Genomic DNA, 16,320 nt, shown 5'->3' on the forward strand with positions numbered 1-16,320 from the left:
GACTCGCAGCAAGATTAAGAGTCTTTGGCACTGTCCTTTGTCATTAATTAAGTCCGTAGAGGGGAAGAGATTAATTTCAAGGTAAGTAACTGACCTACGTCTAAAAGCCAGAAAGCAGACAGCAAACTGATCATCCAAAAGAGAAAACATTCTAAATACATATTCAGAATGGAACGCAGATTGAGAATCCATTTTGTGTCGTAACATATTATTCTGTCCTTCAGCTCCGGAGCTGTTCCAGACCTTCGAGGGGTCCCACCCTGGATACTCCTTCTCTGTGGACTGGTGGTCCCTGGGAATCACGGCCTATGAGCTTCTGAGAGGACAGGTAATAAACCTGAAGCGCAGTCGTAAATGCGCAGTATTTTAAAGATCTGTCGGCCAGAAATCAGAGGAGCAGAAAGTCCAAACAGAGGAGGGCGGAGCTGTAATTGAATCGCCGGCGTCTGAGAGGAGATGTTTGAATGTTTAGTCACGCTGTGAGACGAATGGCCGCCGGAGAGTGAGAAGATGGGATCGGAGTTATTCCAAAGGGCATATAATTGGAATTGATTCCTTTAAAATATTATCTATTTATTTCCAGCTGGTCCCATCTGGAGCAGTTTAATTTTGATGTCACGGAAATAAACACAGAGCATTATATGATCGCTCAATAGCCTTTCTCTATTAGACTGGAGTCTGGGGGCTGAAAGCGCCGTGTTTACCGTGGACTCAAATCAGACGGCAGCTGCAGAGTATCCTCTCACATTTCAGGACGATGATGATGATGATGGTGATGATGGTGATTACTCGAACTACAGTAACCTTTGCGACAATGACCCCGAACACCCGAAACCGATCTGTCGCTGTCGTGACGCGTTACAGAAATCATTTCCTAACATTTCAGTGCAATCTCCTCCCAATTTTCTCCGACGAGCCGTTAACAGTTCGCGAGCCTCAGCATCCATTATCCTCTCCAAAATGTATTCTGTCCTCTTTTTGAACTCGGTAGTTTTCTTCCCAAGGAAATAACTTGAGTCTGCCATCCAGCTGTATTTTGCCTCCAATACTCTCCTTCCTCCTTCCTCTTGTTCGTCCTTCTTCTGACCTCGCGTCTGCGTCTTTATCTTCGATGTGTCATTGTGGGAGGACGTGTCCACTGATTTTCAAGGATTCTCTTTTTCTACCTTTCACTCATTCTGGAAAGGACTGTCAAATACATCTTTACACCTAAAATGACACAAAGATTTCTATTTTCCATCACATTTTTTGCTTTCCCCCCCCCCCCCCCCTCCAGTCCCTCTTGCAATCTCTTTCCCAGCACACAACTCTCACCTTCTTCCAGAGCGTTCATTTCCACTTTGTCGCCACTGGGCTTTCTCCCCTCTCCTTCTGACTGCCACATTTCACCCCTGCCTTTAACGCATAAATCAGTTTCACGGTGTTAAAAACTGGCTGTTTAAAACTGAGATGCAGCCCACCATTATCCAGCTTCCAGGCATCTTTCAATCTCTTTCACTCAGACGTTCTCTCTTAAGCTCCTACCGCCGCACGCCGCATCCATCCTGCGGTTTTATTTCACCGTTGAGCTCATTTCGTTCAGCGAGCTTCCCCTGGCGAGTCTGACCGCTGCTTCCGGAATGAACTCAACTCTGAATCTAGAAATTCATCACAGTTTTTCAAGCCCAGACAAGAGGAAGGGAAGATTAATATGTGTTGTAATTTCTATAATCTGCTGCTTTGCGGCCACACATGGATCTTTAGTCCCTTGGTTATGTCCCCTTCAGCTTTCACTACAAGAACATTTCTATATTTATCTTACTTATTTTTTGTTTAATTTTATAGTAAAACTCAATCTAAAATTCTAATACTGAAAATGGCTGAAGCAGGTAAAAGTCAAATCCACTAAATTGTCAAAAATAGAAGAGTGAGCTACGGTATCCTCAGTTTAAGAAATTGTTTTACAGCCTCAGATTGATTTTGTTTGCTGGAAAGTTGCCTCCGGACCCCAGAACTCAGAGTAAATCACTCTCTGTCTGTCACCTTATGTGGCCCCTGCATATCTGCTGCGGTCCGCTTGACCAAGACTAATAAAAATAAAGGATTCAGAGACATGCTGGTTGCATGCTGCTTCTGAAAAAATGAATGTTTGTCCACATACACCCTGTTCATCTCCAGCCGGCTCATTTTCTTCCCAGTGAGAGGCAGAGGCTTCCTCTGTCATTTATCCCCATCAGTGCAGAAAGCGGGTCCATGCGAGGTGAGCACAAGGATAAAGGGCCGAGGGAGAGTTGAGAGGGCCAAGCGTGGAACAAACCTGAAGACACTTCATTTATCACTACAAACTTCCTCCAGGCAGCACACGACTATGAATTCAAGACGGTTTGTAACATTTTGCTTCCTCTCTGCTGCTTCCTGTTCACTCCAGAGACCGTATGTGATGAGATCCAGCACGCCGGCCAACGAGATCCTTCAGACGTTCCACAAGGTCCACCCGAGCTACCCAGCAGCCTGGTCTCTGGAGATGAAGTCCCTCCTCAGAAAAGTACACACAAATGACACTGTTTAGATATGAACGGGCATTTTTTTCCCCATCACTTTTCTTTACGTTTGAACTTTTCTCAGTATTTAAGATCCTTATTTCCTGCAGAACGGTAGACGTCACTATCTGACTCTACGGATTTCATTTGAGCAAACAAGTAGTGGCAACAGCATCTGGATTAGATGGTCATTTTTTACACTCCCGTAGCCCACCTTGCACACAGCATGCCTTTAGAATTATAATCAAATATGATCAGTATTCAGAAACTGAACAAGTTCTTGGACACAGAAGGTACAAAAAATATCCCAATAAGGCAGAAGATAAAGCAAATGCATTAATTTGAAAATCACTCATGAATTAATTAGTGATTAGGGTATCTAACCCTCGACAGCCTGGTGGGAAGTCTGTTCTTGTTGCAGTTGCCCTGATCAGGTTAAAACATCTGCGGCGGTGTTTTGGTTTTGTTTCAGCAGCGATCCACTGCAGTCAAACTGTTGCATTGGTTCGTGCTCAGACTTCTCCAGCCTCATTGGCATTCCAGCTGCATGTGCATATATGTGTGTATGAGGGAGTGTACGAGGAATCGTGTGTGTGTGTGAAAAAGACAGCGAGAGAGGGATGTAAAGAAAGTGAGACTGTAAAGGCAGAGGGCCATGCTCCATATATTTGCCCTTCATCTTTCATGCTTCACAACCTGCTGATTTCTCCTCATCACCATTCACTTTTCTACGCGTCTCTTTCTCTCCCACCCTCTCCGTCTCCTCCCTCTGTCTCCCTCTATCCCCCGTTCTCTCTCTCTTCAGCAGTCCTCTCTTCTGTGTCTCCCACCTTCCACTCCTCTGTCCCTGTATCCTCATTCTCAGACACATCCTTCGGGGCAAACATGTGCTCACGTCTCAGTGGGCCTCTGGACCTCACTTCTTCAGCCCCCCCCCCTCCTCCTCCCCACCCATGGACAATTGTTCTTACTCTAATCCTTTTGTCTCCTTCAGTTGCTGTGCATAGATGTCCAGAAGCGCATTTCCTGTCTGGCAGAGCTGCAGGATCTGGACTACATGTCAGACGTCAACTGGGATGCTGTGCTCAGCAAACAGCTTCCTCCGGGCTTTATTCCCAATGTGAGCATCAGAAAGAAACTGAAGGCTGCCTCCGTGTGTTGCACAACAAAACCTTCACATTAGAATAGAGGAGGATTCTGCTTTCATTTGAATTACGTTGATATTCAGATCCGCTAACGCTCTCCTTAATGCAGCCTCGATAACCTCTCAGCAGAAGTATCGCGCTTTATATCTACTGCTTAAGAAATAGCCAGTACAGTAAAGAATTAACAGCTGTTCGTGCAGCTTTCTCTGGATGTTAAAACACGATGTTAAATCCTCATTTCTATGTTGTTTCATACTAATTCCCATCCCGGTAAATCTCCAAAGGGGGCAAAGAAGTGAGTGAAGGGAGATGTAACCAGAACCATCCACTCTTCATCTAATCATTTCTAAGTGAGCCTGTAAACATCTCCCCCTGCTGGGCTGACTGGAGTCACCTGCTGGGGATAGAAATCCAGACAGACTGTACAGATGCACAACAACACAAGGCAGCGCACGCGCTCGCGCACGCCTCTGAAGATGCAAAGGAAATGAAACAGTGTGCGTTTGCACCTGCTGCTAAACAAGTGCTCCATGGATCATTATCATTAGGAATGGAGATCTCTATTTCTATCAATTAGCATCATCATTGTTAGTTCTCAGAGTAACTGCACTGATTTGCCCTACTTGGTAAAAACTACCGATTTAAAGTCCAGAATAAATTTCACTGAGTTACATAGAAGTTAATTTGCAAAAGCTACGTGCATCAATGCAAAAAAAATGACACAAATTCTATGGATGGAAGCAGCAAGGTGACTTTGATGATGCCAGAGCTGAATGAATGCAGAAGAAACGACTGCTGGGAGTGAACGGAAATCTAAATGCCTTTATCTAATTTTAAATAATGACTGCAGAGCAGCAGGGATCCTCGGTGGTCCGGCTGGCACAGCGGAGGAAAAGCACAAAGGATTGACAGGGAATTGACAGAGTCTCTCTTTCTAATTATAGACCCATCCGCTGTCTGTAGCGCCGATTACTGTTTAAACATGGAGTGAGGGAAAATTTTAATTCACCATTTATTATTCCTGATTTCCTGCACAGATGGGGGCATAACTGCACACAATGGATATATTAGTTATTTGACAGAATCCTTTCTTTCTACGTTTCTAACAAATTGTGTGTTTGTGTCTCTTTAGAAAAGAAGACTAAACTGTGATCCCACATTTGAGCTGGAGGAGATGATCCTGGAGTCCAAGCCGCTTCACAAGAAGAAGAAAAGGCTTGCCAGGAAGACCAGAGACCAGGGATCAGATGGGTCTCCACAGGTCAGGCTTTCTGAAAAATTTAACCCCGTCATGGTCACTGTACAAATCAAAATGACACAACTTATCACACTGATGTGATAAGTCGCACCAGAAGGCCGAGGACATCATTAGTTTACCTATATTTGCAAAAGTCGCACTACAAAGGCTGTAAGTCTGAGCCTTCTGGCACATCACAACAGTTTATGGAACTCCGTCCTAATAAAAGCGAGGCGGTTTGTGTGGTACAGACTGCGCAGCTCTCACTTTGCCAGCTTGCAATAAGAAGTCAGACCTGGCCCAAAGCGCGCCGTGCTTTATGAAAGCTGACAGCTGCTTGTGGAGTCTTGGCTGTGTGTGTGTGTGCAACCCAGCGATATCTCAATGTGCAGGAGGACAACAAGACAACATCTGATATCCGGCATGTGACTCAGACTGAGGGAGGAGTCAACCTTTTAATTAAATAATCCAGATACTGTCCAGGAAGCATTTGTTACGTTTATTAAAACAGAAGATGGTCTGACTGATGGAAATGAATACTGTGTCTTGCACACAATGCTGAGTTATTCCTGAACTATGCATGAAATCTGTATGGCCGTTATCAGATTTGTCTGTATTTCTGCTAAATACTGGGAGGAGTTTACTCTCATGAATTACTGTAGAACAGACAGCGTGTTGAACAACATCTGAAAATGTTTGTGTTGTTAATGACTGCTTTTGACAAACAGGGCAGACTCCACATTTGTGGACTCCATTATTGGATATCCTTTTTCAACAGATACAACTTTATTGGATTTTGCTGACATTTTCTTTCACTCTTTGGCTAAAAGCTGGCATAAGAGCAGGGAAATGTTAATTTTTCAGCAAATTGTTCTCTTGCAAACAGGCCTAATGCACATCAAACAGTTGTGCGACTTTATTATAATACAGCACTTCTAAATCAATATGTACTTCCTTTCATTCTTTCCCCATAATGACTTTGATCACGAGCAGCTCTCATTGTTTGGAGCTTGATCAAACTGATGTGGCCAAACACTCCGGGCCGGGTCGTATTTTGCAGCGTGTGCTGCTCCGTCTGTCTTTCTGTCACTGAGAATCCTCGCTTTACCGTCTGTAACAGCAGTTTGTTTTTGTGTGACGCTTTACCATATCCACTTACCCCGGGCCTGTGGGGCCACTTGTGATGGACGCATATAAGAGAGAGATAAAGAAAGAAGAGTGCTTGATGTGTGTGTGTGTGTGTGTGTGTGTGTGTGTGTGTGTGTGTGTGTGTGTGTGTGTGTGTGTGTGTGTGTGTGTGTGTGTGCGTAGCGTTGCTGAAGCGTAGCAGATCAATATTGAATGAAGAAAATGGCCCTAATGCCTGTCCCAGCCCGCTTGCTACACATTACTGGAGGGCTGCTCTGTCTTATTTTGGTATATTCCTCCTTTCCTCTTCCTCTTCTTCTCAACCTTCACGTGCGTCCTTCGCTTCTCTCTCCGCTCCCTTCCTCACGCCGCTCCCACACCCAGCCGTCCAGTCCGAGCCCCCGCCGTTCTTTTGTCTCTCCGCCTCGCCCCGTCTTCCGCTGCCGTGCTCACAGTGTGCCGCGGAATTAGCTCAATTAAATCACTGATAATATACAGCAGAAAATTGGTCTCGTGCTGCGAGAATGAAATAAATCTGCCCGTTCCCGTCACACATTCGGAAGAGCAGTTATTTGAATTTATTCTTTACTGCCTGTATATCGTACATCAGAAACAAGCCGTCAAAGATTTCAACACAAAAGTGAAGAGTCTGAAGGGTTTTTTGGTTTGCTTGTTGTAAGCGTTTTGATCAATACCTTTCTAGGAAAGACACATTTTGTTTAAAAACACGCAAAGTGTTTAACATCTCAGTAACAAGTCATTAGTTTAAACTGGCCCGGCGATTAAAAACACGACTCTAGATAAATGGAGGCTGTGGTCCCGGAGGCTATGTATGAATACATTACTCTTTGCTAAACAATTATAACTTAAATGATAATTATTACGCTCTCAAATTGGTTTCCACAGCAAAGGAACATTTAAAACATTTATTTAAAACCATTGATTTTTGAAGCCACTGAAAGCACAGTGTGTTAATCAGTGCAACAAGAAGAGAGCGTTTTCCAACACATGGAAGGATAAGTTGCAAGAGAAGGTTTTTTTTTCTATATTTGACAAATAAAAACAGATGCTAATTAATCAAAGTTCATTGCTTTTCCATCCAATGCAAACCATTTCTAGAGAGCGAGAGATCCGGGGATGCAGCTCCATGTGTGCCACTGATTAAAAGTGCACAGTCAGTTCTGGCTGGCTGGCATATCATCAGAAACAGGCAAGCGAGAGTAGTTTAAAGAGGTACAAGTTGTTCTGCATTGGGGTTTTTTTTTTCCACACATTCATCACAGCCATTAGTGGGTTCGGTTTAACAAACCTGACAAATTCTCTCTTTCACACATGTTGCCAACAATATCTGTCAAAATCTACTCGCAGGTTTGATGTTTCATCTGTGTGTTTATCAGTATGTAGGCAGAATTGTAATTGCAGCTATACTGTGCACAATTTTTGTCACTGCAAAAGTCAGAGAGTGTCAGCCCAGACGTGGACCTTGAGAAATGTCCCAGTTGGGCTCCGGTCCAGCAGAGCACTCCCTGTTGGTTTGTCTCATTAAATGGAAAGTTTAATCCACCATTTGGAGCAATTAGCTTCTGAACTGTCTTTTAAGAGCATCGAATAAAGAGAGAGAGGAGCTCCAAATAGTGAAGTGTCCACAGTTAAAGCTCGTTATTGGTCTCTCTGCAGGACGAGAGGTTTCTATCCACCCTAAAGGAAACGAGCAGTAATCCACATCTCACCGTCAAAAGATCAAGACGGGGCATTCAGGGGCTACGCGGTGCATTCGGTGGCATCAAACAACCAGGAAAACTCAGTTTTATAAGATCATTATCAGCCTGCTGATTATAAAGAGCTTGTCCTGCTTTGCTAATGAACTGAAAACGAACGAGTCGCATCTGAATTGTCAACATGAAGCCTGAGCAGTGTCAAAGATGCTCTCAAAGTCGTAAAACGGTGTAATATAGAATAAAGAGCTGGAAACACAAACAAGCTGTGTTAATATCTTGGTGGTAATCCTTTTAAATCTGAGGCCGTCCTCCCGACAGCACGAGGTGACGATATATCAGAAAGACGATACATCACCTTCCTTGTCTCGCCTGTCATGTATTAATGTATCACATCCATAACTCATGTTTGACAAATGATATACAGTTCTGTAGTCTTGTTTGGTATCCTCCTGTTTGTCCCTTTGTCCTCTACTTTGCATCTCGAATGCTCACAAAAAAAACCCCAAAAAAAACCTCCCGTTCTCGCACTCTGTTCGGCTGTTTGATGCCAGTATACTTTCTGTGCTGTAAAGGAGCGTTTCATCAGTAATATACCAACGTTTGTGCGATCAGGATGGATGCTCTTCGCAGAGTTCTATTCACAAAATACGTAGTCACAAAAAAAACACTCCAAACTACTTCTGCTCCTTTCCTGTAGGTGTGCCTCCTTCCACTCTCCGTCCTAAATGAGTTGAGGGCTTTTGGACGCCGGCGGCTGCTCTGCCGCTGTGACAGCACCTGTACAGTGCCTCTCCGCTGCGCTGCGTGACTGACGACTCTGGGCTGGGTTTTTTCGGGCCAGCGTGAGATTTGAGGGGGAAACGGCACGTGCTCCTCACACGCAAAGGGAGAATGCATGTGTGCTTCTGTTCACCGAGGCACGACGCCCTCAGACGCCCTAAACTCCCTGCAGGAAGTCCTACATATTTATGGCCCTAAAAGAACATTTATATCACTTTTTCCTGCACTTTTGTCCTTGAGTCCACTAGTTTTGCTCTCTCTTTCTGTCTCACACACACAAAGTACAGTGTGATGATGATGATGATGATGATGATGATGGTGATGATGATGATGATGATATGTCTCCATGATCTCTCTCCTCGTCGGCTCCTTGAAGGGGTGAGAAAGCACCTGTCTGCTTGTCTTGTCCTGACAGCGGCGTGAGGACAGCCTGGCATGACCCAGCTGGCTGTTGTCACACTGATTGAGTGGAATAAATACTGAATGTATGAGCACATCATCAGGGCTTTGTCGTCCTTCAAAGAATCAAACGTGTGTTTAGTGCGAGATGAAACTTCACGCACAGGCAGAACATGCAGATGTTATTATTAAACTAAACTGTTTACTCTTACACGATTATTTGTTTTCTCACTGAACTGAATTTGAAGCACAAGAACAATGGCGATTGTTAATTTTCTGATTTGATTCTGTTTGTCTCCAAAGCAGAACGGCCAGCTGCAGCAGCGTCTGGATAACGTCCAGAGAGACTTTATTGTCTTCAACAGAGAAAAGTAAGGAACCCCCACCATATCGCCTGCAAAGTATTGTCTTTTTAGTAAATATTGTTTGCTCTCAGGAAACATTCAGAAAAAGAAAAGAGAAAATGGAAAAAAATAAATAAATAAAAGTGTTTCTTTACTGACTGGTGAAAGCATGTAGGAGGTGTGAAAGGACAGTAAAGTGGCTGTTTGCTGCAGAAGATCTGGCCCTTACGCAATTTGTGGGTGTGTGATTAGGGCAATAACACAGCGACTGGCGGAGAAAGTGTCCCCCCATGTCGAGTGCATTCCAGACTTTCATGTTTATGCAAGTAAATAAACAAAAAAAAAAAAACAGAATACATTTAAGGAAGGAACCCAGGAATAAGATTCACCACTGATTTTCAGGAGTGAATTTAAAAACAGGTGCAATATTTACTCATGAAAGTGAGAGCCAAGACAACAATAGCAGTAGCATATTACAAGCAGGCAAATTGTCAACACAAAGCAAATGAAAACAGTAGAAACATTATGTTCATTATCATTTCCTGTTTAAAAAAACAAAACAAAAAAACTTTCTCCTCTCAACAGGTCAAGGAAGGCAGTGGTGGACTCTGAGTCCTCTGAACTATCTGTGAGTGAGAAGAACAAGGCGATAGAGGACGGACAGAACAACAACGTGGAGCCGGCTGCCTACTTATCAGGGTAGATCTCCTCACCCGAGGTCCCTGCGCCCGCCCTCATCACTTGCACCTTCCCACCGCTTATATATCAGCAAACCTACCGCCAGACACCCACCAGCACCGGCACTCAGCAGCTCCTGGGCGTTCTTGCACAGATTTCCAAACACAAAGGCAGAACGAGCGCGTCACGAGCAAATCCCGTTAATGATAATTGTAATATAAGTACACGGCAGAGAGCTGCAGGGGGGAGATGGACTCCCGGAGCCGAAGCCATCGCAGAGCCGGGGAGGGGAATAACTCTCGGCAGACTGACGCTCGCATCACGCTCCCTGATGTTACCTCGGTGCTCTGCGGTCTGCTCAACCTCTTCTCCCGGGCAGCACGCTGAAGTGAAGACAGACTCGCTTACCTGCCAGGAGAGAGGACAATGCCACACCTGCTCTGTCAGTCGAAGGCCTCGCGATCAGCTGCTTGGCCGGGACGCTGGTTTCTAACCTGAGAAGGGGGATTACCTGGTTAATTGTGGCAAATGAGCATGACGCTACAAGTGCAAAACACTGACTGGAGAGCTTCATGAGGATAATCAAGCCCTTTGTATTTAGGACAGCAACCACAGATTCCTCCAACAGTTTGCAGAGTTGAACTCGATCACGGATGGCTCACCAGATCATAGCAGCAGATACATGGTCGTCGTGGTTAACCTGCTTAGCTTTGCTAGTTAAGCTAAACCGAGGTAGTTGGATTGCAGCATTTTTTTGGATGACGTCCCAGTTTCATCAGCAGCAGATGAAGGCAAAAGATTCAGAAAAGTCCTCTTGCTGCTTTGAAGTGCAGCAAGCATACAAATTTAAAAAAGAAAAAAAAAATCAAGCAACAAAGAAACAATGTGGCTGCTGGCTGTTTCTATCAAATCCAACATGTTTCAGAGATTTTGGACAAACTTTGGCCTCGATCTGCAAACGAGAAAATGGGTCCTCACGTAAAGGTTCCTAGATGTGAAAACATAGAAAATCGTAGATGGTAGATGTTATATGTTCTGCACTGAACCTAGCTTTGCACATGCTTATTCATAAAAGTGTAGCATTTATGCACAGAGAGACAAAAAATCTAAAGCTGTGAATGAAAACTTGTTCCCTTAGGGATGATGTTATAGATGAGAATTAAGCTGATTCCTTCATAAGATTCTTTTTTATTTATTTTTTTGTCATTCGTTTGCTTCACTGGAATTCATTTTTTTTTTGTCCAATGAGCTTTGTTTAGTTTGTTGTTTTTAATGTCTTTCCTCCTTGGTGTGTTGGATGCGAAGCGATGACATATGTGCCACCAGATAATCTGTAAATTCGTATTTGCTGTTAATTGCTCCCATCACAGAAGACTACGTTCGCAAATTGTTTTCTGCTCCAACATCCTTGTGGTCTTTTGATGTTTATTCAGTAATAACCTCAAAATCTGCACCACACCAGAAAATGGCTGCGAGGCGGCGCCTTTTCATACTGTAAGATTTGCTGTAAACATGCAACAAACCACATTTGCCTCTGAGGTTTGCAGAGGAAAGCCTTACACCATAGAAATGGCACATAGCTGGTAATTTTCATGTCACAAAAAAATTAAATAACCTGAGCTTTTCTTTCTAAACTAATCACTGGATGTAATTTCTACTAATACTAATAAGTTGTTCAATTAATAGATGTTATCTAACTGCAATACTATTTGATCTTTTGAAGCCTGTAATGTATTGTAACGACATTTAGGACACTTTTAACACTCTAAATTCATTACTGTTGGCACTTTTCTATGGAGGATTGGTACAATGTTTTGACTTACCCTGTGTTGTTGTTGTTGTTGTTGTTGATGTTGTTGCTGTTGTTATCATCATTAATGTGATTTTACAAATCCAAAGGTGGTTTCCTGTATAAGTTGTAAGCTACAGCGTGATAGATCTATGTACGGACTATTTCTCGGCACACCTGGAGTAAATATTATTTGTATATAATAGAATGATCATAATACTAAAAATACTGGGTTAATTGAGTATCTTATCAGTTGGCGTAATGCTGGTCTGGTATACATAAAAATAAGTATCACTGGATATTATAAAAATAGTATTTGGCTCAGGTAATGCCATTCTTCAACCAAATGTCCATCCTGAAAAGTAATTTAGTCCAGGAACAGAACTGTTCTGAATTTCACCATGATCAAGGTTTTGCTTTCCCTCGGTTGTCACTGTGTGTTTGTTGTAATCACATGTGATGGAGTTGCAAACTATTAAGGTGTGCCTTAAATAATAACTTTCTTTTTCTGAACCAAGTTGAGTTTGTCTTGTGTTTTATCTCACTGCATGCTGCTGCATGTTCTATTATTTTCATTTTTGAGTGAAATATGATGGCTGTGGAGATGCTGTCTATAAAACTAAACACAATGCTGCCCCCTACTGATACATGCAGAGTACTCCAGTTAGAAGTGTTATTTGTATATCTTCTGCAAATATGCTCAGATAATTCACAAGCAAAGCATTTGACACGTTTAAGAAACAAGTTTCACGCCCAGTTTCAGTGATTATTGTTTACTTTCAAGGAAACCAGGTCCGCGTGTTGTGATACTGTTTTTTTTTTTTTTTAAGAGTGTTCGTTCTTTAAGCTCTTAATTCAAGGCAGCCGCCTCCCGAGGTCAACTGGAAGGCACATTCCCTTCCCTCCCTTCCAGCTGAGACAGCACATTACCACATAAACGGGTGTTCCGGGACGTCGTCAGTAGATAAATACTTCCCTGATCTGCCAGACATCGCCAGAGATACAATCAGCAAATCCTCAGCGCGTCATCTAAATGTAAAACGTATTCACTGTCCTCCTCGGGTGACAGATGTAAAGACTTAGAGGACAGGACTGAATAAAAACAATCACAGCCCAACAGCTCCGCTCAGCTCCCATTTAAACTGAGACTGCTGACTCATGGCTCTGCTAATAACTCGTCTGCGTTAACGGCCTTCACCTCTGTTCCATGACACAGTCAGAGCGATATCATTACTCATCACTTCACTTCTCTCATCACTTGACAATCCATGAGGGATCTCGCAGCCCAGATACGTTTACTGCTGACAGCCTGCAGTCTGCGTGTGCTCATGCGAGAGCCTGTCCTCGTTTCACCCACTTCCAAAACATGAGATCACAACACGCAATCATTCACTGAAACGATTAACTGGACTGAAGGTTACTGGTTCTTTCTGGTTTCAGTTTCTCCAAGGTTTTTATGCCTCAGACGATTTCTTTCTGGACTCTGTTTCTGTAAAACCGAGTTTAAAAAGATGCTTGCAGGGCTCAAACGATGGGTCCTCAGGAATGCCATAGCGAACATCTGAGGAATGCATCTGCTGATATTACTGTGTGCACGCCTTGTTGGCAGAAAAGAGATGAAAACGTTCCCACATTGGAGAAAACTTCCTTTTTACAATCTCATGGAGGAGACGTGTAGCTCTGGTATCAATGTTAGAAATAAGAATGCAACACACTTTGATGTGATGACTCTATTTTTGCTTTTTCTTGGCTGCAGTGTTATTGTGATTCCTCCCCAGGCTAGAGGGTCAGAGCGTCTTTCCTCAATGAATTTTACATGTTCTCCATGTGTGTGAATTTTCCGTGGATAATCTGGTTTCCTCCAACAGTCAACAAACATGCCTCCGAGTCTCGTCAGTCCGTCTCTCTGGACCTGTGATCTGTTCAGGGTAGAACCTGTTATTGGCCAAAGCCAGGAAAGACCGTCTCCCGCTCCAGGCAAACAAGCCAGGAGACAGATGGCGTCTAATTGGATTTCTACACTTTTGACAAACACTGTTTTCTGCCCTAATCTGTTTTTCACCTCAAACCTCATTAATTTGTTTCATAAAGGAAATATAGTTTGAATAAAAACAAGTCATGACCAGGATGGATTTTATCAGATGACACTACTGATTTCATTTGATTATTTTTTTTTAGTTTAAATGAAAAAAAGAAGTCTGTATTGGTTTAAAAATGAATACCTGCTCATTATTTGCAACTTTACTGTCCATGACGGCCACTGCCAGCTGCATCGTACCGTTCTTTGCGAGTCTAAAAGTGAGGACAGAAAAACTAAGCTTCATTTCTCGCAGATTTGATTTGAGATTTATCTTTCAGCTGCAGCCAACCTGCTATACCAAGTGAAAACAAAACCAGAAAGTGTTTTATTTTTTTTTGCAAGTGAATCATGAATAAATGAATGAAGGCGCGGCAGTCTCATGTTGACACATAAACATGTACTCACCTCACACTTCACCTTCTACACACCTGCCTGTGTGTGTAGCTCGATATAGTTCATCCTGCACACCTGGCTTCCTGGTTGCCAGATAAAGCTGACAGTTTTCAACCAAAGACTTAAAAGCCAAGATGAAAACCACCCACCTCAATCAAAACAAAGAATTATACATATCATTCAACAACATAATAAATCTGCTCTAGTTTTAACTGATGAGACCATTCTTTAATGACCTAAGAATTCATTCATGACTGTTTTCCATGCAGACGTCTCCTTTCTGGTAACATTTAGGATAAGATCACTTAATTATTTAATGCAGGATAAAGCTAATATTTAAAAATGAAAGTGATGTGAAACACAAGGGACAATTGTTGCAAATTAAAACTACATTGTCCTCACAAATGTAATAAAGTTACTCAAAGAGTGTTAGATCTTAGTTTTGTTTACTTTGCAGACTCAGGGTTTCATCTGAAGCATGCAGGGCCTTTGTTGGACCCGTGACAGCAAGGGCATCGCACGACACAGAGACAGATTTGAACAGCAGATGTCAGTAATCCTGAGAGACAGAGATGCAGCAGTAATAAAATATCACTGGCATCAAAAAACATGAATGCTGCAGAGATCCTCAAATCAAAAACACACAGCGGCACATTTTCCCTAAAGTATATGTCACGTTTAAAATAAATTTGACAGAAAAACACAGGAGAGTTATAAAATCTGCATGATTGTGAAAATTGAGACCTAATTTCACACATTCTCTGAATTAAAATTGAATAATCAAATAAGAAAAACAAGAGAAATCAGTCATTAAGTTGCAACTCATGTTTATTCAGGAAACAAATCATACTTTCACACCACACCTTATTTTTGACCTGCCATCTCTGGAATTGGATACAACAGTAAAAAAAAAAAAAAAAAAAAAAAAAGAAAAAAAAACAACCCAAAAAAACACAAGAAACAATAAAATCAGTAACAAAGGTTGTCAAACTAACATAAATACAACAAACCACCACTTGTGCCCGCTTCAATCTGCCAAACAAAAATGGCACGCCATTCCCTCCCTCTCCCATACGGCTGAATAAAAGCTTCCCTCGCTGCACCACAATCCTCTGCCTTATCAGGAAACAGCAGAGACATTAAAAAAGAGTTTCCATAACCCCCAAACACAATCAATAGACCTCGCTCAGTCATAGCCTGGATGCGCTGAGTTCTGTGTTGGAGGGCTATGTTAGGCTGACAAGAGAATAATGGTCTTCCACTTGTCCTGAAATGAGAGCCCAGTTGTTCAGGAATAACCACTTAAAGCAAGAGGTGAAGTGCTGGAATCTGAAAGCAGGTTTTTTTTTTGTTTTTGTGTCAATAAATCATTTCATTGCATCTGTTTTTTTTTTCTTCTTGTTTTTAACTTCTAAATTGCCCTTCAAAGCAATTTTGCATTTGCACAAAATTGCAGTTTTGTTTTAAAAGGTGGTTTTCGGATTGCAGGGACAGTCAGCGAGCTAGAAGCAAATGCAAAGGACGCTTTTCTTGCAGTGATTTTGTGCACAGACATGATGGAGAGGAGAAAAAGAAATTTGCTATAAACCTTTGGAGGGATAAAGAATAGTAAAATCTTTTCTAATATTTCTTATTTCTTTTGTCTTCACAGACTCTTTTCTTAAGTAGATGTCTTTTTCTTCCTTTTTAACATCAAAAATCAGTACAATATATCATGGGGACGGTATTCATCAAACGCTTCAGAGAGGAAGGGCGGCAGGATCGCGGATCACGTCGCCCATGTCGATGCGGCCCATGCAGCTCCGCGTCCGGCAGCTCCGCCACTCCCGCATTTGATAAATACCCTTTATCTTGGTCAAGTAAACCCAAAAACAGGCTGCAACGACATCGTTCACAAAGCTACGTTACATCTACCATATATACAATGCCACCTAGAGCTAACCAATGGTACTGCAAGATAATACGTGGCTAATGTGGGGGTCTACCGTTGACTATGGACGAAGCAGGCTACTGAAAAAGGGGGTGACATTGAAAGCCAAACAGGGTGAAAGAACCACAGCATCACTCTGAGACAAGCAGTATCCATTTTCCCTTGAGAACACGGTTCCTT

The 16,320-nt window shown here is 42.6% G+C and overlaps 1 protein-coding gene across 1 annotated transcript in view; it reads left to right on the top strand.

The window, feature by feature from the left end:
• stk32a (serine/threonine kinase 32A) overlaps positions 1 to 10,120 on the top strand; it is a 46,486-nt gene extending 36,366 nt beyond the window's left edge. The window contains exons 7-12 of the mRNA XM_030100635.1: positions 225 to 328; positions 2,408 to 2,524; positions 3,514 to 3,639; positions 4,797 to 4,925; positions 9,233 to 9,297; positions 9,856 to 10,120. Of these exons, the coding sequence (XP_029956495.1) occupies positions 225 to 328; positions 2,408 to 2,524; positions 3,514 to 3,639; positions 4,797 to 4,925; positions 9,233 to 9,297; positions 9,856 to 9,973 (659 nt within the window). The 3' untranslated portion in view covers positions 9,974 to 10,120. The remainder of the gene's footprint in view (positions 1 to 224; positions 329 to 2,407; positions 2,525 to 3,513; positions 3,640 to 4,796; positions 4,926 to 9,232; positions 9,298 to 9,855) is intronic.
• Positions 10,121 to 16,320: the final 6,200 nt, after the last annotated feature.

The sequence above is a fragment of the Salarias fasciatus genome, chromosome 10 (genome assembly GCF_902148845.1).
Source record: "Salarias fasciatus chromosome 10, fSalaFa1.1, whole genome shotgun sequence".
In the NCBI taxonomy this organism is placed as follows: Eukaryota; Metazoa; Chordata; class Actinopteri; order Blenniiformes; family Blenniidae; genus Salarias; species Salarias fasciatus.